Raw genomic sequence first — 23,951 nt, forward strand, 5'->3', positions numbered from 1 at the left:
GTCGTAAATAAATATACCATTCACTCTCTCCTTTGGTTTCAGAGGAAAGTAGAAAAACCCTTTCGAACGAACACCAAACAAATTCTTGGAGCGAATCAATCAATGGTTTGGGGTCTCTTTCCCGTTGATCCTCTCTCAGGTTACCCTTTTCACTCTATGTATTTTATTTATGCGTGTGTTATTTCGTGGAGATTCGTATAGCTTTGTTTGATTGCTTCCTAATCTCATTCCTTGAGTGGATGTTAGTGATGACCCTAGCGACTCTTCTTTTACCTTTCTCAAAGCTGTCGTCTTGTATATGTAAAGCAAAAAAAACAAATTTCTTTTGGGGTTGTTGCTAGATAAGTGTTGAGATTTAATCTTTGCTTTTCTTAAGAATCGCAAGAGTTTTGATCCAATGAATGGTTTGTAATAATGATATTAGTCTTGTTGTGTCTCAGGTGAAGATAAATACTATATATTTTCAGAAGGGACTTACAAGATTGGTCGAAAAGGTATATTTGTTACATGTCAAAATCTTATTTTGATCCTCTTCCTTGTTCCTTGTTCCAAAGTAATTAAGAAATATCTGTGGCTGGCCACGATGTTGTTTATTGTGTAGGATGCGACATAATTATCAATAAGGATAAGGGAGTGTCTAGGATCCACGCCGAGTTAACTTTCGATGCAACAACCTCTCTTCGCAGGAATAAATCTCCTCCTGATACCTCCTCGTTTGTTATACGTGTCAAAGATTGTTCAAAGTATGGCACCTTTATCAAAACTGACCTCGGGACAAAAGACAAAGTTCATGAGCTACCTAATAAGGAGAGAATTCTCAATGATGGAGATGTTATCACCTTTGGTACTGGTGCAGCTACTTACAGGTACTCAATCTGATTTTTTTTTCTTGTATAATATCGGCTTAATCTGTTTTATTTCAAATAAAATCAATGCAGGTTGTCTTTGATTCCGCTGGTGTTTTACTTCTGCCCTTCCTCTGATACCTTTAAGGTGGATCGGTCGGTACAAGAGACTGTTTCATCAATTGGTTAGTGAAAAAACGTTATTATGCAAGTAAACTTGGGTCATGTGGTTTTTTATATTTCCCTGTTTTGCCTAAACACTAACTATGTTGATACTTAGGTGCTCGTACTACTCATATCTTGAGTGAGGAGTGCACACATGTTCTTGTTGAGCCGCGTATGCAAGTGAATGAAGCTCTGCTCAATGCAGTTTTAGCCAAAAAACCCATCATTTTGACGAACTGGGTTACGGTATGTCAGAGAATACCATTCTCACCCCTTGTTTGTTTGTTTGTTTGTTTGTTAATGAGTCTCATAACTTCATTGGTTTCTCTAGCTTCTTGCAGAGAAAAGTATCCGCAGCGAATTTCCTGGAAACAGCCAGTGAGTACTACTATCTTAATACTTTTTTTTTTTAGTTACAGAACAAACTCTGCAGTTGCTCACATGCTGATTTATAATACAGGTACAGACCATCAGTGATGGTGGAAGAAGCTTTGGTGGATGTAATGGAACCAAACATCCGTGAAAAATGTCTACAAGGATTTGCCTTTGTGTTGGAACCAACAGACACTGTATAATCTCTTATTTGTTTACCTATTCTTTCGCTCTCTGTTTCATATTTACCTTTTTTTTTCCTTACGCAGTACAGATTTGGTAGCAGCTTCTCATCTTTACTCAGAGTATGTGGCGCAGAGACTGTTGCCATAGCAGAGATCAGCTCCATGAGTCAGGTTTGTTGTTTTTTTTTTTTGAGCAATGGCTCATTTCCTCGTCCTCCTAACAAACCATAATCAAACTTTACAGGATTCTCAGTATGGAGAAACTAACCGGATTATATGTGTCATCCCAATAAGCTCAGGAGACAAGTTTGGCCGTTTGAAGAATCTCAGTCTGTTATCTAGAGTGAACGAGATGGACTTAATAAGCGCTATCTTGTCTGGAAATCTGCCTTCGACTTCGTTGATACCACCTTCTGGTGAGCACACACACAACACACAAAGCCAAAACATATGTGCTTTTGTTTAGATTATATTGAAACATTTTCGCTGTCTGTAGTTGTGATTTCATCATCGTGCTCCACGGATGAGACAGTGGTAGCAGACTCTGATGTCGAAGAGGAGGAAGAAACAACATCGTCAGTTCATATGGTCGATGCCACAGAGAAGGCAGAAACACCGGAGAAGCCTGCTGCTGCTGTTGTTGTGATAGAAGAGAGTCCTGTTACTACTATAGTGGAAGAAACTGTGAACTTGAACGAGTTTAAAAGCGTTAACTTAACGGCAGATACCGAAATGAAAGACTACAGTGACGTTACAATGAGAAGGGATGGTAATGATGAGCCTGAATGTGGGAAGTCGGAGGTTATCTACACTCAACATCTTATTGTTAGGTCAACTAGAAATGTTCGGTCTACAGGTGTGGAAGGAGTTGTTGACTTCAAGCGATTCAGAAAGGTTAGAGGGGAGCCTTTGGATTCTGTATTACAAATGGTTATGCTCGCGAGATTAATTAGTTTTTGTTTTTGTTTGGTTAGGGGAATGCTAATATTATATCCGGAAACAGCTTCAGTAGTCTAATACCTTTCGCCAAGGATCCATACAAGTAAATCTTGAGTCCCTCCCTTTTAGCTCCTACTGTTTGCTACTCTTTGTTTACTTAACCGTTTGTTTTGTTGGTGATGATGCTTAGAGAGTGCGATACAGGTGAAGTGACAGACTTTATGAAAGAAGAGAAGAAGAGGAAGCAGAGGGAAGCCGTTGCAGAGGACTTGTTTCACAATGAAAAGGTTTCAATCAAAACATCATCTTTGCGTTGCATTAAAAATAATCTAGAGATCAACGAAGCAATTTTATTTACACTTTTATATTTGAATGTGCAGGCTAGAAAGCGTGGAACGGCTGGTTCCATCCGCGGGTTTCTCAGAGGTTGAGGTTTCAAGGTGAATATGAAATGGTTTGTTGTCGGATCTTGCTCTGTAATTATACTGAGGGTTGTTTGTAATTCTTCAGAAGAAGAAACCTCTAGAATAACGTTGAGAATGGTGGTTGTTGGGATAACATGGATGGACCTAGTCAAAAGCTTGCCATGTTTATTTTTGTTTATCATGACTTAACAATGCCTCAACTTAACAGTCACTGGGAGTGTAGATGCATACATATCAATATGATTATAACTTGATGATAAGTAAATCAGACTACAGTCTACGTGTTGTTCCATCAGTTACCTCAGATGGTAATAACCTATTAACTACAGGTTCCATCAGTTACCTCAGAATGTAGTAGCTTCAATACGTAAACGATTTCATTAAAACGACGGCATTCGATGGCAATGTAAATGGCTTTTGTTAGACCTTGTGACAGAGATCGCAAATGTCCATGCTTTAGCGCATGATAACTTGGTGGCTTCTTCGTCAAAGTACAAGGAACGTGCGGATAAACACATGCGCGAGTTACACTTTCAAGAGGGGGACTATGTTTAGGCCGTCCTTACTAAAGAGAGGTTTCCAACAGGCCAGTATAACAAGATAAAACCCCGAAAGATTGGTCCCGTTGAAGTATTGGAAAAAATCAATCCAAATGCATATCGTTCGCGTTTACCATCTCACGTCTACACCGCCGACGTCTTTAATGTCAACACCTTTTCAAGCATGTACCAGAGGACGACTTACTGACTGGATTCGTGGACGAATCTTCCATACGGGAGAGGACCTCATGTAGTATACATCCCTTTCTAAGTTTACTTGAGCTTTGGTTCCACTGAGCTTTGGTTTACTTATTTCCTTTTCTAAGTTATCTTTGCATTTCTTTTACAATTAAGTTCTAGTTTCTTTTATACTTTCAGGTTTAAGATTTTCTTGTTACTATATAATGTGATCCCTTGGTTTGTAAGAAACACAACTTTTGAATCATTAATTAATACAACTTTAGGGTTTTGAGTTTTAAAGAACACAATCTCTTGAATCCTTACTTCTGGGCATTCTCTAATAATTCAAAAATTTTGAGAAGGCATAAATAACGAGTATTCTCAGAATTCAATAATATCTTTGCATTATCAGTTACTATGGTTACTTCCGCTCCGTCACTTTAGCCATAAGCTCTCTTAGATATTAAAGTTAACTAGATTTTGACTCGCGCTTCGAAAGCGCGGGTATTATTATTCACTTCTGTGAAATATATTATTTCTTTGTAGATATTGAATGTATTTATCTTAGTGAAACTTTCTTTATAATAAATTCAACACACTCTAGAGTGTCTCTCGTAAACTATGTGTTTCTCTGACTTTGTTTTATTTCCTCTCCAATCAACATATTTATTTGACTTGTTGTTAAAATAAATGATTTTTAGAACGCAACTGTACAATACTTTTATATTATTATTTTATTTAAACAATGTGACATATTTCTATATTAATTAAATATTTACATTGTAATTTAAAATAAATTTTGACTCCATGCCCGTGCGAGTGTATATTTCAAAAATATATTGCTGTTCATTTTTCATGTCAATATAAATAATCATATAAATAATAGTATTTTATATGTACCATCTTGTAAATAATCATATATATTATATTCTTAAAGTTTAATGTGAAATATAAAAACCTTAATTTAAGTTGGTATATAAAATTAATCTTTTTGTTGTATTTTTCTTATATATATTGAAAATATTTTTAATAACGGTTATTGGAAAATATTTTAGTAAAAATAAATTTTTGAATATATGCATATTTTAATATGTATATAAAATTTAAAATTTATTTTATGATTATTTTAGACAAAACAATGTTTTTAGGTAATTAGATTAGTCTTTTTTTTGTCATCAGCAGAAAAACAAACACACTCTCATCCATTTTGTATATTTTAAAAATGATATAATGGATTTCCAATTTTTATTAATAACATAAGCCATTATTGTTTTTCTTCTTGACATACTTTTATCCATGTTTCAAAGTTTTAATTTTTTGCATCAGTTTTCTATGAATTATTATTAATTTTATGATATTTTTTTGAAAATTGAACTCTTGAAATTTTTATATTTGACTAAACTAAATAAGGTAATAATACTGTTTATAATTTTTTAATATAATATACTTTTTATATTTCAGTTTGTGTTTTTATTTTACCATAAAGAATTGTAAATATAGTGACAGAATTGTAAATAAAAAAACATAGAAAGAAGGTTGTTTAATTTATTATAAAAACAATGGCTAAATGTTTACATAAAAAGAAGTATTAAATATGTTATTCATGTTTCTAATCAATTCTCATCTGTTATTAATTTATTGAAAATACATTTGTTAAATGTGTAAATAAAAGAAAGTACACATCTCTACTATTCATGTTGCCAAACATATCTCATTTATCCTACTATCCTTGTTTCCAAACATCTCCAATTTGTACTTCAACTTTAATAATATAGATTGTTGGGAGTTAAATCTTTATTGATCATAGAAAACTATTATATAAGTTATGACATAAGATATCATTAACCTAAATAAAAGGGAAAATACCTATAAGCTTAATTAACGTAAAATAGAAAATTATCAAAATCATAACTCTTATTATATCAAAACCATATGCCATATAATTTTGCTTCACAGATTAGTAGGGAAAGAATCCAATGTTCCCTGCTTGATTCACTTTAGATATGGTGTTCAGTTTTCTATGTAGTTTAGGTTTCAATAGATTAGAATGACTCCTTTTCATTCACATTGTAACTACAATCTTTCCTAATTCCTATAACCAGCAAATTCAAGAAAACTTAAAAAGAAAGGACTGATAAGCAGCTTTGAATGCATAAAAACTCTTGTTTGATATATATATATTTTTTTTTTTTGCTTAACGATTTAGATATTAAAATTTATGAAGGGAAAAAGAAAACAATTCATAGAAAAACATTTGCAAGAAATGCACACTCAAAGGTAGCTAAAAGAGGACTTGGTTTGTTTATTTATAACACTTTCTTCAACGAAAGACTTCTGTTGAGATTCCCATTTGATGAAGAAGACTGGAAGTCGGAGAGGCTGACCTCAAGGCTTCAGCCAATGGTCCATCCATATTCTGGTGGTTCCCTCCACTGCTCCAACAATTCATGCTTTGTTGATGCTCCTTCTCATTGTTGTTGTTGTTGTTGTTGTTGTTTCTCATATTTGCTTCTTCTTCTTCTTCATTGCATGTGGAAAGTTTTAGAGAAACATCTGATGAAGCGTTACTGGGCATGGAGACGGAATGATGACTTGTCGATGAGTTCATTGGACGTGGGGTGGAGTCTGATGTTCGTGGCCAATCCTTAAAGAAATGCCTCAGGATGTGACCATCGCTTGTTCCTCCATCGTGAGCTTCATATGGCCTCTTGTTGTTGTTGTTGCTTTCTTGTTTCATATCTGAAGAACAACTGTGAGAGACAAACTTTTGTGATTAGAACAAGACATGAACATTTTCAAAAGGACATCCAAACAAGAAAGTTTCATATTCTTAATTGAGATTAAAGACTGATTATCTCAATAACCAAATGTACTACTAATTCTACCATTATCAAAGATACTTGGTTAAAATCTGAGAGTTTTTTTTATATATGTTCTTAAGGGGAAGTGGTTGCACAATCTGAGAGCTTTTTTTCTTTCTTCTGAGCAGGTTTTGTCAGCTTTCACTGAGGCCCTACTATCTCATCATTTCAAAAATATCTCTCTCTTTCTATTTATGTGATTGAAAAGTCTCACCCAACTAGCCAAAAAAAAAAGATTCTATCAAATCCAACTGTTATCAGTATTATTCAACAAAAGAAGGAAGATAAGAATATAAGTTTTTATTTAGTTCACAGAATGATGATAATAATTATCTGTCTCCCAATTGCCAGCATTACACCTTTGCTCACAGCATTACTTAACAGTGTAACAACTATTCCTAAATCCCCAACAACAAGATTGTAACAACTTAAAGACATCTATAAAAATATATGTACTAAAAATTAAATCCTTTGTAATTAGTTATTCTGTTATTATGCAAAATACTTGTCTGAAGAATCCTGACTAAAGCTAGCAATGACTTGAAATAAACAAAGTGTTTTCCTTTGGTACCTTAAATGACTATTAAGATGGAGATCTTGAGTTGAAGGATGTGAAGAGCAAAGATTGTTTGGTCCATGACCAAGCTCCTCGCCTAAGGCAAAAGAAGATACGGCATTTGTGGCAGTATTTGTGCTGGTTTCCACAGGCTTTCTTGAACGGTTTCGACCACGGTGGATATGGCGGTCGCAATACTTGTAACTGCCTACAACATCCCTCGAACATCTCCATTTCTTCCCGTCCGTTCTCTTGCACCTCCCTGGCTCAGGATCCACTGCTCCTCTTCCCCAGTACCCTGTTTTATATTAGTGTGTGTTCTATTAACACGTTTTTACTAACATACTAACAAACATTAACAACAACAAAACGTACTCATGACATCAAGTTTCTCTTCTATGATTCTCACAGGTCTTCTAAAAAGTGGTTTATAGTCCTTACAGGATTGCAAAGTAGCCCCATATATACATGTATTTACTTTATTGTTTAGAGAGCTTATAAAGTTTAGCTACTTTTCTTTAACCAAAAATATAGTTTCCATACAAAAGAAATGAAGTAGACATGAGAGAGAGAGGGACTCACAGGGTTGGTAATGGGGGAAGTTATGTGGCAGAGGATAGTGAAGGAAGTTCAAATGAGACTGATGGAAGAGACTTTTCTTGATGGGTATGAGGAGCTCTTGAGGAACAGAAGCACCAGCCGACATGTATCTGTATATCAGTGCTTGTAGCTCAAGTTCTTGCCACTGTGCCAAGGTAAAAAAGTTTCCCATCTCTACAAATTTCACATAGAAAAGACAGAAAAAAACTCAGATAAGCAAATCAGCAACAGCCTCAAGATTTGAGGGAAAAAATGCTTGCCCTTTTCAAAAGATAGGAAACGCTTACTGAGAAACCTAGAAGAGGAAGAGGAAGAATCAGGAGAGAAACATGAGTACGATGAAGAAGAGGTGGCTTCAGGGACAAAGAGAGGTAGAGCAGTAGCAGAAGTTGCAGTTTGGGATTGAATCTGATGGTAGAAAGAGTTGGACATCTTAGTTGCATACCTTTGTTCTTCTGACTCATTCTGCTGCTGACTTCTCCATTGCTTGAGTTGCGAGTCCATGGAGTGGAGAGACAGAAAAAGAGAGAAATGTTTTGGTTGCTTTTGGGATAGTATTTTCTCCACTTATCTGTGTCTAAAGAAAATCTGGCTTAATAAGCAAAGACAATGAAACAAAAGTCTTTTTTATTTGGCCTATGACCCCCAAAAAGAGAGAAAACACTCTTTCACTGCAGGCAGTTGCTAAATAAAATTAAAGTACAAAGAGTGGTTTTTATATAATATCTGATAGTGTTCTGTCTTAATTGAAAATAGTTTCCGTCCTTTATTTAACATAAAATTATGTATGTCAGAAATCTACGAAAGAAAGCACTGCAAGATGTAGTGATAGTAACCTGCAGTGTTTATGTCTAACTGCTTGGAAATATCACTTCTTTTATAATCACATTTTAATATTCCATACCGTAATAGCTTAAAATAAAAGAGAAATGAGGACCCTAGTTTAAGATAGGGTAGTTAATATTCATTCAATGTGATGTAGAGTAACCTTCAATTTTTGTGATACATATGTCAATTGTTTCAGAGATTTTGTTACAAATGTAGTATTAGATTCTCAAAATAATCACTTTGGATTGACTAACTCCATAATCAACTGATGTCCTTTAAATGTTACTTACTGTAGACTGAACTTAATTGGAGAGAGCTGCAATATCATGATCTCTAGATTCTTTATATTTAGATGTGAGTTCACTAACTATAGTTATTTTATTTTAGGGGTGTGTGAGTCACGCCGTGTGATACCATATCACTATTTTAGCATTTTTACTGATTCAATTATGTCTGATTCAATTATGTTATTCTTTTGTTGGTTTGAGTTTGAAAAGTGACACAAATCAATAAACTACGAGTATCGGTCATAAGTTTGTTTCTATTTAATTGCATTTGTAACCGTCCTTACTTTTTACATTTTTATTCAACAAAAACAATTTGTAACGTCTATGCATTTTCAAGTTTTAACAGTAATGTTTTTACATATATATTGAACATGGCTAATACTAAATGTGTGGCGGATTGGTGGCGATTAGTTTATTTTTATACAAATTATTAGTTTTGTATTTTCAAAGAAATTGAACGTTGTTTACATCTTAAAAGTGTTATTTCTGACCAATGTTCTAAAAAATAGTCTACACAACGTTAAAGTGGCAAATCAATCATAACCTAAATAATTTTTTAAAATTCGATTTAAGTAGCTCAAATTAATTTAAACCGTACTAAACTGGTTAAAATTGGTTCAAGTTAGTCTAACTCGATCTAAATTATGTAAATTGATTAAATTAAGTAACAATGAATGTGAGTCCACAAATTGATCTGATTTCATGTTTTGTAAGTCTAAGTTTTATAATTCATCAAAATAATTTTATAATAAAGTATAAAAATATAATACAATAATTAAATAAATAATTTGTTAAATATAAAAAGTTAAAATATCTAATCCAGATCTAGGTTTCAAATGATTCGTCTGTATATTAGATCTATACAAAACGTACAATTACTGCCTACAGATTTTTGGACATTGTATCCCACTCTTTCTAGACTTGGAGAGATATCAACAACACAATTATATATTTACCAGAATGCAAAGTAAACTTGGAAACATTAAAATGAAGTAAGAAACATTGATTTAATTATTCACTTGGCTGAATAAATACAAAAGGTGAAAAACATTCATTAATTTCAAAGATAGCTTTATTTGGTGATGCCACGATAGTATTATTTTGTATGTTTGAGGATATAAAGTAATGAATATGAGCAGAAGGACGATAACGATGGTTCATATTATGGTTAGAAAATCGGGTTCCAATTTGGGTTTGGTTCGGGTTTATTCGAATTCATGAATTTCAGTCACATTCGTATATTAGAAAAGTTCGGGTTGGATTCGGTTTTGTCCAGATTTAGTTACATATTCAAGATCCGAATGACCCCAAAATAGTACGGTTTCAGATTTTAATCGGGTTATCGGTTCCAAAATATATTGACTTGTAACTAAACTCAATGTGTTTCCAATAATTTCAATAAAAATTTTTCATGCGGTTTCTTTAAATCATATTTAAAAAAAAATAACTTTTCGAACTTGTCTATCAACCATACAAGAATCTTATTTGAATTATATGTAACATCAGATATAGTATGACAAATTAAAATTTCTTACGACGGAGAATCATATATAACAATATAGAAAATTAAAATTAACAACTAACAATTTTATAAACCTAAAAACTATTTAAAACTTGAAAAAACTTATTAATAATTGAATTTCAAATGCAATCGTCAAAATATTAAAAACATTAGTATTAATAAAATAGCAAAATGTATCTTAAACTAAGTATTTGTGAAATAGATTTTAGATGTTTAATAAAATTTTAATAATATTTTAGTGTATTCTGGATACATTTAAAAATTGAGATCATGTTTGGTACAAATTATTTTTTGGAATTTTGAATTTTCGGATTCTATCAAACATACATTTAGGTCTAGGTTTGGCTAGAATAAAAATCGTAATCCAAAATATCATAAAACAAGATCAATTAGATATTTATATTGAGTTTGGATCAGTTCAAATTCATTTTTATCGGATCAGATTTGGTTCGGTCGGATTCAATTTATTTGCCTGGCCCTAGTTCGTATATCAGTGCGCCAGCCAAGAAAGCAAACTCTGATGAAAGAGAGAAGTTTGTACAACTTGAATAAGAAAAACAAAATCCATTGTGGAATATTTTTAAGGTGTTTTATTGATCTGATGAAAAAACAATTACAAGATAGAAATGAGTCTAACACTCACTGGAGTGTACCGAAAAAGTAGGAACCAGTGAGGAAAAAATCGAAGAAAAAAAATCGAAACAAATTTAAATAATGATTTCTAACGGTCAGCTTCTGTGTCTAAATCTGAATGTCCTTCTGTCTCCTTCATCTTCTTTTGATACATATTCTTCGTTATTTTCTCTAAGCCGATTAAACCAAATGAGATGGACTGAGTTTAGTGGGCCGAGCATTATCAAGGTCAAGTCCTCGAGTTGTATTTCCAGCCGTAGAACTTGTCGGCCGAACTCGTAGCACTGACCACCGCTGAACTGAATCTGACTTCCTAGACCGAATTTTTTATTTAACGGAATTTGTGGAAGGAGATAATCCATCTCCAATAAAAAAAAAAGATCCCTTTGAGTTTTTTTTCTGTTTATTTATTCATCATCAGTTTAGGCGGCATTTATATGCGGTACTCCAAAATAACCTAAAACCGTTACGTTTCTGTTCTTCCATAAGAAACAAATAACACAAAATCATTTATTATAGGCGGGACCGGCTGAAATTAGTTAGTGATATCATGGATTACATTCAGCATTTCGTTTTATCGATGCTTCTTAACGGCGTGTCTTAGTAATAATCACCCAAAAATAAATCAAATTAGGGAAAAATAATAGAGCCATGGGTTAATTAAGAAGTTTTCGAAGACGTTCTTAAGGAACACGTGGATCATTCGATAGGTTTACCGAATGGGGTGGGAGAAAGTTGAGTTTACGGTTTCGAAATCATTCTCATCGTTTCAGAATTTAATTAAAGAGAAGGTGTGGATCTTACATATTCCGTCAGTTTGGATACAAATCTCAGCAATACAATTGATCATCGAACAAGAATTCGGGATAAACAAACTCATCAACGATTAAACACTACAAGAAAACACGGGCTTAGCGACGAAAGTTAGCAACGAAATAATTTCCTCGTAAAATTACGAGGCCTTTACGAGGAAGTTACGTGAAAAGACAATAAACACGTTATTTCGTCGTTAATTAACGACGAAAGAGTTTCGTCGTAAACCAAACGTAAAGGAACGTCGTTTTTACGAGGAAACAGCATTTCGTCGTAATGAACACGTAATAATTAACGTGTAATTAACGAGGAAAATATTTACGTGGTTTTTGCGAGTGTCACCTAATTTTAGGTGACACACGTTTTTTATCTTGTCTAACTACCCATATTTCGTCGTTAATTCGTAGTAAAATCTCACCTACCAATTTCGAATTTTCCTATAAATATGTCATTTGAGGAACATTTGAAACACACCACATGCAAAAGAAAAAAAAATCTAAAAACGTGAAAAAAAATGTCTGGTGATGGAAATTATTTAGAGTTGCGGAGATGGATGTACACGCATAGAGATGCTAACGGGAGAGTGACGAAAGAGTATCTGGAAGGACTAGAGACATTTATGCATCAAGCAGATTCTACACCGCTCGCCCAAGAAAGCGGTAAGATGTTTTGTCCTTGTCGAAAATGCAACAATTCAAAACTGGCAACTCGTGAAAATGTTTGGAAGCATTTAATAAATAGAGGTTTCATGCCAAATTACTATATCTGGTTTCAACATGGAGAAGGTTATAATTATGAGAATGAAGCTAGTAGTAGTAATAGCAATTTTCAGAATGAACCGGTTGATCATTTGCATAATCAACATAGATACCATCAGGAGGAGCAGATGGTAGATAATTATGATAGGGTTCATGATATGGTAGCTGATGCATTTGTTGCTCATGATGATGATGAAGTTGAAGAACCTAACATAGATGCAAAAAAGTTTTATGAAATGTTAGATGCTGCGAATCAGCCACTTTACAGTGGTTGTAGAGAAGGTCTCTCTAAATTGTCGTTGGCTGCTAGAATGATGAGTATTAAAACTGATCATAATCTACCTGAAAGTTGCATGAATGCATGGACAGACTTGTTTAAAGAGTATTTGCCGGAAGACAATGTCTCTGCTGATTCTTATTATGAGATTCAGAAACTAGTTTATAGTCTGGGGTTGCCTTCTGAGATGATAGACGTTTGCATCGACAACTGCATGCTCAACTGGGGAGATGATGAGAAGTTAGAAGAGTGTCGATTCTGCAAGAAGCCACGATTCAAACCGCAAGGACGAGGACGTAATAGGGTACCGTACCAAAGGATGTGGTACCTACCAATTACCGACAGATTGAAAAGATTGTACCAATCTGAGGAGACTGCTGGAAAAATGAGATGGCATGCCGAGCATACTCAGACGGATGGTGAGATGACTCATCCATCAGATGCAAGAGCTTGGAAACATTTTAACAAAATATATCCACAATTCGCTAGCAATAGCCGAAATGTGTATATGGGATTATGCACGGACAGATTTAGTCCCTTCGGTATGTCAGGGAGACAATATTCATTGTGGCCAGTCTTTATGACGCCATACAACCTGCCTCCAGATATGTGCATGCAACGGGAGTTTCTGTTCTTGACCATATTAATACCTGGTCCAAACCATCCAAAAAGGTCTCTGGATGTCTTTCTACAGCCACTGATAAAAGAGTTGAAAGATTTGTGGGCAACAGGGGTGAGGACGTACGACTGCTCAACGAAGACAAATTTTACGATGCGAGCGATGCTTTTGTGGACCATAAGTGACTTTCCTGCTTATGGGATGTTGTCTGGGTGGACTACACATGGGAGATTATCTTGTCCATATTGTAATGGAACGACAGATGCATTTCAGCTGAAGAACGGTAGGAAGACAAGTTGGTTCGATTGTCACCGGCAATTTCTTCCCATTAATCATCCTTATCGAAGAAACAGGAAATTGTTTAGGCAGAAAAGGGTTGTGAGAGACACTCCTCCTCCGTATTTAACTGGAGAACAAATTGAACAGCAAATCGATTACTACGGAGCTCAAGAAACAGTTCGTTGTGGTGGTAATTGGCATGTTCCCGGTAATATGCCTGATTATTATGGAGTTCAGCACAACTGGCACAAGAAGAGTATATTTTGGGAGTTGCCGTATTGAAAGGATCTTCTTTTGCGCCACAATCTAGATGTGATGCATATTGAGAAGAATTTTTTTGAGAACATCATGAATACAATATTGAATGTTCCAGGGAAGACAAAAGACAATCAAAAATCGAGGTTGGACTTGCCTGATATTTGCTCAAGACCCGAGTTACATATAAAAAGCAATGGACAAGTTCCTGTACCGGTATTCAGATTGTCTTCAGAACAAAAGTCGGTCTTGTTCAACTGGGTTGCATCAGCAGTGAAGTTTCCTGATGGGTATGTTTCAAACCTCTCTAGATGTGTTGAAAAGGGCCAAAAGTTCTCCGGGATGAAGAGTCATGATTGTCATGTCTTTATGCAAAGACTACTTCCCTTTGCATTTGCGGAGCTACTTCCAACAAAAGTACATGAAGCACTTGCAGGTAATATATTATTACTCACACTAATTAATTTCTTAATTTATTTTTCAAAAATATGCACTAATAATTTGCTTAATTGTTTTTGGAATATACAAAGCCATTGGAGCATTTTTCAGGGACTTGAGCACTCGCACTCTTAAAGAGGATGTCGTAGAACAACTTCACGAGAACATTCCGATCTTATTGTGCAACTTAGAGATGATATTTCCTCCCTCATTTTTTGACGTCATGGAGCATTTAGCTGTCCACCTCCCGTATGAGGCATTGCTTCGAGGACCAGTACATTATGGATGGATGTATCAGTATGAGCGGGCCATGAAATATTTGAAGGGAAAGGCAAAAAACCTCGCAAAGGTTGAAGGTTCTATAATTGCTGGAAGTTTGACGGAAGAAACATCTCACTTCACATCGTACTACTTTGCACCTAATGTACGGACCCGACAAAGAGCTCCAAGAAGATATGATGATGGTGGTGTTGCCCCAACATATGCAGTTGCTGGTGTTCCAGATATCTTTAGCCAGATTGGGCGAATGGGTGGGAAAACGAAAGAGGTTTGGTGGTCGAGTGATGAAGACGCCCATAGTGCACACACTTACATTCTACTTAATTGTGAGGATCCATTTATGCGCTATTTTGAAAGGTAACATATATGGAAAGTTCTAAACTAATTGTAATTAAAATATATTTTTCAAATGATGATATAACTAATAAAATATGTGCATTTTACAGCCTATTTGTTAGTCAAGTCCAAGAAGCTATCCCAGGCATATCCACAAGTGAGGTAGATAAAAGGAAAGATCGACACTTTATTAAATGATTGAAGAGTCAGGTATTTACTCCAATCCGATATTTGTTTCGTCCACGGGGTGTAACGAAAGACGTTTGTTTCAATGTTCTCTTTAATTTAATTTTGCAGGTTGAATATGAGGATCCAGATTATCCCATATGGTTTCACGAATTAGTTCAGGGTCCACTTGCAAAGGTCACCACATCACCAATGTATTTCTCACGAGGCTTTACTTTTCATACGTACGAGTATGGTAAACACCGGGCGACCAGCAATTATGGAATTTGTGTGAAAGGCGAAACCGATTTCTACGGGATCTTGCAGGAGATTATTGAAGTGGAATTCCCTGGGTTATTGAAGCTGAAATGCGTCATATTCAAATGTGACTGGTTCGACCCCGTGGTCAACAGAGGTGTTCGATTTAACAAATTCGGTGTAGTTGCTGTCAATGGTGGACGGAGGTACAACAAATTCGAGCCTTTCATATTAGCTTCGCAAGCAGACCAAGTTAGCTTCCTACCATACCCGAGGTTGCGAGAATCTGGAATAAGTTGGTTAGCTGTTATCAAAGTTACACCCCGTGGACGAATAATCGGTGGAGAAGAACCACCTTTGCAAGAAGAACACATCAATGAAGTCGAAGAACCTGAACAACAAATGGAAGACATCCTACTCATTGATCCGCATAATCATGAGTATGAAGATCTTCCCGACGATACCACTGACGATGCTGTTGAGGACGAGTTTAATGAAAGTGATGATGTTTCTAGTGTTGAAGAGAATGATGATGTATCTGAATGATGATGTAATTTTTTAAAAATATTATTTATTTTCAGACTTGATTAATGCATTTGGGGTTTAGGGTATGGGGTTTGGTGTTTGAGATTGAGTTATAAGTTAAAGGATGTTTGAGGTTTGGTGTTTGTGGTTTACATTTTTAGGGATTTTAAGGTTATCGACGTTAATTTCTCGTAAAGAAAAACACGGGCCTTGCAAAATCCACGTAAGCTGATTTCGTCGTAAAGCACACGTTAAAAATAAACACGGGCCTTGCAAATTCCACGTAAGCGTGCGTGGTGTTTACGACGAAATCAGCTTACGTGGAAATAACAAGCCTTTTAGCTGTTTCGTCGTAAAGACCTCGTTAATTTACGTTGATTTAACGAGTTTCGTGTTTAAATCCCTAAAACTCTAAACCCCAAACCCCAAACCTCAATCTATATATGTTTTCACTTAGCAGACACAATAAACCTGTATAATTAACATTGTATGATTAAAAAAATTAAGAATTTAAAACATCAAACCCAAAATTAACCAAAACTTCCTTAACTTATAAGTGAATCATATATAAGGTTTACATTGCTAAACTCAATTCACTCAAGAAGACTTAATAAACATGCATATTTAAAATTTCTTGATTAAATTAACTTAACACATATAGATGTTACTAGTAATGGGATAGGGGTTTAGGGATTTAGGGATTTAGGGTAAAGGGTTAGGGGTTTAGGGATTTACAAAATAACCTCGTTAAAAACTCGTAATTAACGTGTCCTTTACGACGAAAAAAGAAATTATCCTTGCTAATTCCACGTAAGCTTGCGAGGTCTTTACGACGAAACTTGCTTACGTGGAATTAGCAAGGATTGTTTCTTTTTTCGTCGTAATAACCACGCTTGTTTACGAGGAATTAACATGTTTTTATGAAATCCCTATACCCTAAACCCCAAACCTCAATATATATATATATATATATATATACGGTTTCGATTCACTTAAAAAATAAATTAAACCTATATAATTAAAATTTCATGATTAAAAAAATAATAAAAATTAGGAATTTGGGGTTTAGGGTTTAGGGAATGTAAATAACAAATGCTAAATCCACGGTTTCGTCGTAATATCCACGTGAACAAAAAACACGGGCCTTGTAATTTCGTCGTAAAGTTAAAAAGACGGGCCTTGCAAAATCGTCGTAAATTATGACACGGGCCTTGCTGTTTCGTCGTAAATTTACGAGGACTTTACGTCCCTATGTAATCTTATATATACCCGCGAGAACCAGCCACTTCATTTCGTCCCAATTTCCTCTCCTACACCTCCCAAGGTTCTCTCTAATCTCTCTCTAGAATTAGGTGGTTTAGTTTAGTGAAATTAGATAGGTTTATAGTTGATTAGGTGGTTAGTGTAGAGAATTTTGATTAGTTTGATTTCTTCTACTTGTTTTTCTAACAATCTGAATTTTTTTTCAGATGGTTAGAAAGAACAAGCAGAAGAAAACCCCCCACTACAGTCAGATGTTCTGTGGTGATCCTGCTGCTGGATCATCATCTTCAGCTCCCGGTTCCTCCAACCCGGAGATTGTCCCGGAGTCTCAGTCACAGCCACCACCGGTTCCTCCATCTGGTGCACCACCCCCACCTGCTGCACCTCAGGCGGTTCCAGATCCGGTTGCACCCGGATACATTCATCCGGAGTTGCGGGTGCCGCCGACCGCTCCTTTTGCTCGGTACACGGTTGAGGATCTTCTCGCTCAACCAGGACGAGCCGGTTTACCGGTTTTAGACCCCGACCGACCAGAGGGGACTCTGTGGTACGTAATTTTTTTTATTTAAATATTTTTAAAATTATTAATATTTTTTTTAATACTTTAACTTTGTTTTTTTCAGGTTTGGGGTCGACAATTCTGTCGCTACGAGCGTATCCGATATCATCAAAGGATACTTCTCAGAGGCTCACCCAAACTGGAAAAAGACGCCGCACCACGTTAGAAACACGTGGTTCAAGATGTTTGCTGTAAGTTTTTTAAAATAATTATTTTATGTTTAATTTTTATTATTAACTTTTATTTCATTAATATTTTTTAACTAATTATTAATTTTTTTGGGTTTAAAAATGCAGCAAAGATACCAGTGGTCCATCGGGGTTCACGAGGACGTGAAACGGGAGTTCACCGCAAAGGCGAAGAAGCGGTTGTTGGACACCGTAGGCAACTGGAAGGAGGACTGGATCTACAAGGGTTACAAGGACGGGCAACCCGCTGAGCTGACCAAGGATGTCTACGATGGTCTCATCCGTTACTGGGAGCTGCCATCATCCATTGCGATCTCCAACGCCTGCTCCGCCTCTCGTAACACCAAAGACGAGCACGGCAACGGCCCGATGCTTCACTGTACGGGTCAAAAACCCCATGCCCGTGTCCGCTTGGAAATGGTAATTAATTTCTAATTTTTTTTCATATTAAATATTTTAATAATTAATATGTACTTATATATGTATATTGATTCTAACATTTTAAATTTTAAATATTTTCAGGCCAAAGAGACGGGACAACTCCCGTCTCTTAAAGAGCTTTACGAGAGGACCCACAAGACCAAGGCGGGGGTATTTGTGGATCCGAGGTCCGAGCAAATCTACAACGATGTCGTTGCTCGGATTGAAGACCGCCAAACCCAGCTGACCCAGCAATCTCCCGATGGAATACCGGTCGTATTATCCACTCAAGAAGTGGATCAGATTTACGAGGAGGTAAAAATTTTACCTTTTAATCTACTTTTAATCTATTTTTTTAAATTATTAACATTAAACTTTATTTTTTCTTTGTAGGTCGTCCCTAAGAAAAAGGGACGTACGTTGGGAATCGGTTCCGTCAACGATGTCCCAAGAGCGACATCGTCTTATGGTCAGAGACGAGCCGACGAAGTCACTGAGCTGCGTTCGGAGTTACACTCGACGCGGACTCAGTTGGCGTCGACGCAGACGGAGTTGGAGTCTACGCGCCAATCATTCCAAGCTCGTATGGGTGGAGTGGAGGGGTTTCTGGAAGTTATATCTTCTGGAAATCCCCAATGGGAGGAGTTGTTGGCGGATATGCGACGACGGAACCCGGTTCCCGAGCCTTCTCGTACTCAGCAGCAAGAGGAGGAACTACAGAGGAGGAGTGAAGACCTCTACCGGGAAACGATCCACCGCCCCGGCCCGACTTAGTTTTTTTTTTCTGTGTAATATTAAAATTCTAAACTTTTATTTATATAATATTTTCGGTTTTAATTTATTCCAAATTTTTAATATTTTCGCATTAGTAATTATTTATATTTCTAATATTTTTGAAATAATTATTTTCTATAATATTAAAATTTAAATTTAAAAATAAATTAGTTATAAAAATCGAAGCAAATTCCTCGTTAACTCACGAGGAATTGACGAGTAAGTGGACGTGTAAAGAACGACGAAATCTTACGACGAATCTACGTGTCAAATTCTACGTTCCCTTTACGACGAAAGTTTACGTCTACATTACGTGTATTATTTACGTTTACTTTACGAGTATTATTTACGTTTTTCTTACGAGGATAGTTTACGTGTATTTTACGAGGAAATATTACGTGTCTTTTACGTGGAAATATAGCGTCCACTTTACGTGGAAATCTACGTGTTCTTTACGACGAAATATTAACCTTCCTTTTACGACGAAATGGGTCCCTCGTACTTTTACGACGAAATGGCGATTAAATATCCGTTACGACCAAACTTTAACGACGATATGCGTTTCCTCGCTAAATCGTCGTAAAGACGTATTTACGACGATTTAGCGAGGAAAATGGTCGTCGTTAAAATCGTGTTTTCTTGTAGTGAAAAGATGATTTGATTGAAAATATATGGTTAAATTTGGACATCTTCCAAATAACATATAATGTATAAGTTTCTATGAATTGAATAAAATGTTTGGTTGCTTTAATATATGATGTTTGTATGATTTTCTGTTTTTAATTTATGTCTTGAATGTTTTCTTTTTAACTTTTTAATGTTATAAATTCAGGTTTTTTGTAATATTTTTGGCAACTTTGTAATTTTCTTATGTTTTTCAATTTAAATATTATATGTATTTAAACACATCTTTTATAACTTATTAACATAAATAATTTATTTACTAAGAGACAACATAAAATTTCTACCAATAATCTACATTTTTGCTATTGTTTCTTAACATTATCTCTTAGTAAAAAAATAATAATAAAAAAAGCTAAAGATTCAAAATTTTGTCCCAGCAATAACGTTGCCTTTAAGATATGAATCTTCGAATATTGTTAAGTAAGTTTTTTGTTACGTTATGAGTCATGTCACATGTGCATTAAGTAACACCTCTTGGCACTTCTTGTATCTTGACTATAGGGAAAACAATTTAAAAACAAGTGTGTAGGATAATGAAAATCGGAAGGAACTAAGTGTGAAAGCTTGAAACAAACATATTATCAGAAAAATATACTACGATGACCCATCACATTCTTAACATTGGTTTTGTGTTCCATATTTACTGGTGTAGAACAGGTTAAAAAAATCAGATTTGTTGTTGAGGACCAGAAAGAAAGACCGAAAGAAAATAAAAGACAATACGAGAAATATAAAAAAGATGATATAAGTGGATGAAGGTTTTGTCACGTGCTGAAATAAAGACTAGATGAGATCAAAAGAGGTCCCGGTCCGAACTAATCATAACATATCCAACCCCACTTCAAACCCACTCTAAACTACATTTTCCAGTAAAATCATCTCCAACCCTACTCCAAAACCCACTCCAAAATAGAGTAATAGGGATGATTACTCCAAATATGGAATAAACCAACGTATTACTCCAAAATAGAGTTAAACTTTTTTATTTATAAAATAGTCTTTCACATTTAAATATTTTTCTTTTTAATAATATTATTATAAATAAATATAATAATGTATTTTACTATATATATTATAACTTTTTAATTAATATTTATTATTATATAAACAGCCATCTACTGAATATTTTATGCAACAAAATATATATATAAAACAAAAAAGATTTATAGTGATAATTATAATTATTATAATGAATAATTTAAGTTGATGTATTATTGTGTTTAAATAATATAATATAATTTTTAGTGTATTAAATATTTCCTTTTTAAACTATATTGAGTAATTTAATTATATAATAAAAATTTAATTGTGGTTAATATCGTATATAATAGAAATGTTACAAAGTGAAAATAAACTATTTTGCAAATAATATAAATGAAGGTGGTATACTAATTTTAAAATAAATATAAAACAGAAATATTAAAAATATTCAATTTGAAATAAAAAATGGAGTAATACATTGGAACAAAACTCTTACTCTATTTTGAATTTATTATATTTTAGAATAAAAAATGGAGTAATACTTTAGAGATATTCTTACTCTATTTCTAGTGGATTTGAAAAATTAAATAAGCCGAGCCGAACCGGATAACGAAAGCTCTAGTTTCCAACGAGGGAGCAGACAAGGGTCCCACTATATAATGTGCGAGTGAGATCAAATAAGTGAATGTAACCAAAGAAATTATGTGTTGCTTCGTAATTACGAATCTACCCACAAGCTAGACAGTATTTACGGACTATACCATTTGCGTTCCTTTCCGGTGGGCAGGGCCATGAATGCTTCTGTTCGCTTATTATATTAGATCCTACGGACAAATGTGGGGAAAAATGCCTATTCCAACCTGAACAATTTAGATCGTGCCAAATACAACCCGAACTAACGGTTAGTGCCAAATACGATCTAAACTCAATTAAATCTTTAAAAATTTATCCGAACTTTTAAAACGTGCATAAATCTACATTAAAATATTATTAAAAAATTGAAATTACATAAACTACTATTTTCATCGTATTAAATTTTAAAACTTTGGTGATATTTTTTCTGATTTATATATAACATGTTTTACTTATATATCTTCAATAAACTTAATATTACTAAAATATAAATAATAAAATATTTATAATTAAATTATCTTAGATATACTTAAAATTTTAAAAGTTATTTATAAAAAAAATGTATAGATTATTTTTATTTTAAAACTTAAGTGAATTTTTTCAAAATTATTATTATATATTTTGATATTTTGTTCAAAATTTTGAAGTTATTTATATTTTGAACCTTTTACCTTTCAAAATTGAACAAAATATTAAAATATATAATAATAACTTTGAAAAAAAATCACTTAAGTTTTAAAAATAAAAATAATCTTATACAAGAAATTTTTATAAATAACTTCAAAATTTTAAGTATATTAATAATTTAATTATAAATATTTTATTATTTATATTTTAGTAATATATAAGTTAGAATATGACAATGCTTCGATGAATATGACAATGCTTCGATGATATTTGGTGGAGAATTACTTAATAACAACATCCAAAGAATAGGCCCAAATTACTTCTTGATCATATAAGAAAAACAGATATAACCTCTGATGGCCTTTTATTTGTGCGTTTTCTCAAACACTCACCATTTTCTAAATAAAGAACACACCCAACGAAAATCAAAACACAAATCGAAAAGAAAAATCGAAAAAAACATTGTTAATCCGATATTGTCAAGCGAAAAAAGTAGAAGAAACCCTTAGAAATATATCGAGGGTGATGAGTACGTCACAACAGAAACCATTGACGACGCTACGATTCTCAGTACTTGTAGTCCTTCACGTGAAGGCTCTCTGCGGCTCCATCACCAAGCTTAGCATCACCCTTGTATGTTCCGAGAGTGGCTTCAGAGTTAGCCTTGCACCTCACATACAAAGCCTCTTGAGCGGCCTTGACGTTCTCCTCTTTACCTGCCCATGTCTTCAAAGTGCTCTGCTGCAACGCACGTCCGAAAGAGAAAGACAATGACCACGGCTTCTTGGTCTTCAACTGGTTCATCGCGTTCAAGTTCTTGGTCGCCTCCTCCTCGCTCTGTCCTCCAGACAAAAACACAATAGCTGGAACAGCCGGTGGGACGGTCTCTGAAGAGCACGGACAGTGTGCTCAGCGATAACCTCTGGCGCAACCTTAGCACTGTCGGAACCAGGTGTGACCATGTTAGGCTTCAACAAAGTTCCCTCGAGCAAGACGTGGTGGTCGCTAAGAGCCTTGTAGCAAGCAGCAAGGACACGCTCAGTGACGGCAGCACACTTGTGGATGTCGTGGGATCCATCGACAAGGATCTCAGGCTCAACGATGGGTACAAGACCGTTCTCCTGGCAGATCACAGCGTACCTAGCCAACCCGTAGGCGTTCTCGTGGATGGAATGCTCCGATGGCTCGTTCTCTCCGATCTTGAGAACCGCACGCCACTTGGCGAAACGTGCACCGGCTTCGTAGTACTTCTTGCAACGCTCACCGAGACCGTCGAGACCTTGAGTGGTGGTCTCGCCGTTGGTTCCGGCTAGCTCGACGGTACCCTTGTCGACTTTGATACCTGGAAGAACTCCTCCTTCCTTCAAGATATCAACGAAAAGCTTGCCTGCGTACAAAAAAAACAATAAGAAACCTCTACAAACACACATAACAGAGACTAACTGTAAGAGAGATATAGTTAGAGGACTTAATCGTAATTACAGAGTTTACTAATTACAATTAAGTCTCTAACAATACCTCTCTACAAACAGAGAAAGATCTGATTTCACATACCATCGGAGCTCTTCTGGTAAAAGAGTCTCCTCGAAGAGGATGACACCACTGAGGCAAGGGAGAGCACCAGGGGCGGTGAAGAGAAGCTCACGGAGAGCACGTCTGTTGGACTCAACGTTCTCGACGTTGATGCTCGCGAGACGCTTCCGATGGTACCGGTGGACTCATCGGCGGCGAGGATACCTTCCCGGGTGTGCCGATGTAGGCAGCGTTAGCGATCAACTCATCTGTAACACAACAAACGCATAAACGATCACTAAACAGAACAAATCATCACGAAAAGATTCAGATCGTGAATACGATTCGATCAGATCGAGAGATCCATATCA

General features: G+C 35.2%; 4 protein-coding genes and 1 pseudogene across 5 annotated transcripts; 3 read left to right on the top strand and 2 right to left on the bottom strand.

Annotated features, from left to right (window-relative positions):
• Positions 1-19: 19 nt before the first annotated feature.
• On the top strand, positions 20-3,142 carry LOC108852970 (nibrin homolog). The gene is made up of 13 exons (XM_018626439.2): positions 20-139; positions 441-494; positions 602-866; positions 939-1,030; positions 1,126-1,256; positions 1,342-1,388; positions 1,471-1,579; positions 1,652-1,738; positions 1,812-1,983; positions 2,064-2,461; positions 2,542-2,609; positions 2,697-2,793; positions 2,887-3,142. Exons 1-13 carry the CDS (start codon positions 103-105, stop codon positions 2,935-2,937), a joined length of 1,608 nt encoding a protein of 535 aa, XP_018481941.1. The 5' UTR covers positions 20-102; the 3' UTR covers positions 2,938-3,142.
• A 2,667-nt stretch (positions 3,143-5,809) lies between these two features.
• LOC108852273 (growth-regulating factor 4-like) lies at positions 5,810-8,254 on the bottom strand. 2 transcript variants are annotated; one of them, XM_018625780.2, is made up of 4 exons: positions 7,955-8,254; positions 7,650-7,841; positions 7,083-7,365; positions 5,810-6,400 (listed from the first exon to the last, which is right to left on the bottom strand). In XM_018625780.2, the coding sequence occupies exons 1-4, from the start codon at positions 8,169-8,171 to the stop codon at positions 5,971-5,973; spliced, it is 1,122 nt and encodes a 373-aa protein (XP_018481282.1). In that variant the 5' UTR covers positions 8,172-8,254; the 3' UTR covers positions 5,810-5,970. The 2 variants fall into 2 exon arrangements, with proteins under 2 accessions (XP_018481282.1, XP_056864612.1); XM_057008632.1 differs by having other exon boundaries at positions 7,083-7,344; positions 7,955-8,247.
• A 5,741-nt stretch (positions 8,255-13,995) lies between these two features.
• Positions 13,996-15,189, top strand: LOC130511392 (uncharacterized). Its single transcript, XM_057008356.1, has 3 exons — positions 13,996-14,374; positions 14,469-15,012; positions 15,102-15,189. Exons 1-3 carry the CDS (start codon positions 13,999-14,001, stop codon positions 15,187-15,189), a joined length of 1,008 nt encoding a protein of 335 aa, XP_056864336.1. The 5' UTR covers positions 13,996-13,998.
• Positions 15,190-17,408: 2,219 nt separating this feature from the next.
• On the top strand, positions 17,409-19,171 carry LOC130511393 (uncharacterized). The gene is made up of 5 exons (XM_057008357.1): positions 17,409-17,749; positions 17,826-17,952; positions 18,058-18,369; positions 18,472-18,684; positions 18,763-19,171. Exons 1-5 carry the CDS (start codon positions 17,409-17,411, stop codon positions 19,141-19,143), a joined length of 1,374 nt encoding a protein of 457 aa, XP_056864337.1. The 3' UTR covers positions 19,144-19,171.
• Positions 19,172-22,374: 3,203 nt separating this feature from the next.
• The window catches only part of LOC130511394 (fructose-bisphosphate aldolase 8, cytosolic-like), a 1,857-nt pseudogene continuing 280 nt past the window's right edge, over positions 22,375-23,951 (bottom strand).

This window comes from Raphanus sativus, chromosome 4, assembly GCF_000801105.2.
Source record: "Raphanus sativus cultivar WK10039 chromosome 4, ASM80110v3, whole genome shotgun sequence".
Taxonomy (NCBI): Eukaryota; Viridiplantae; Streptophyta; class Magnoliopsida; order Brassicales; family Brassicaceae; genus Raphanus; species Raphanus sativus.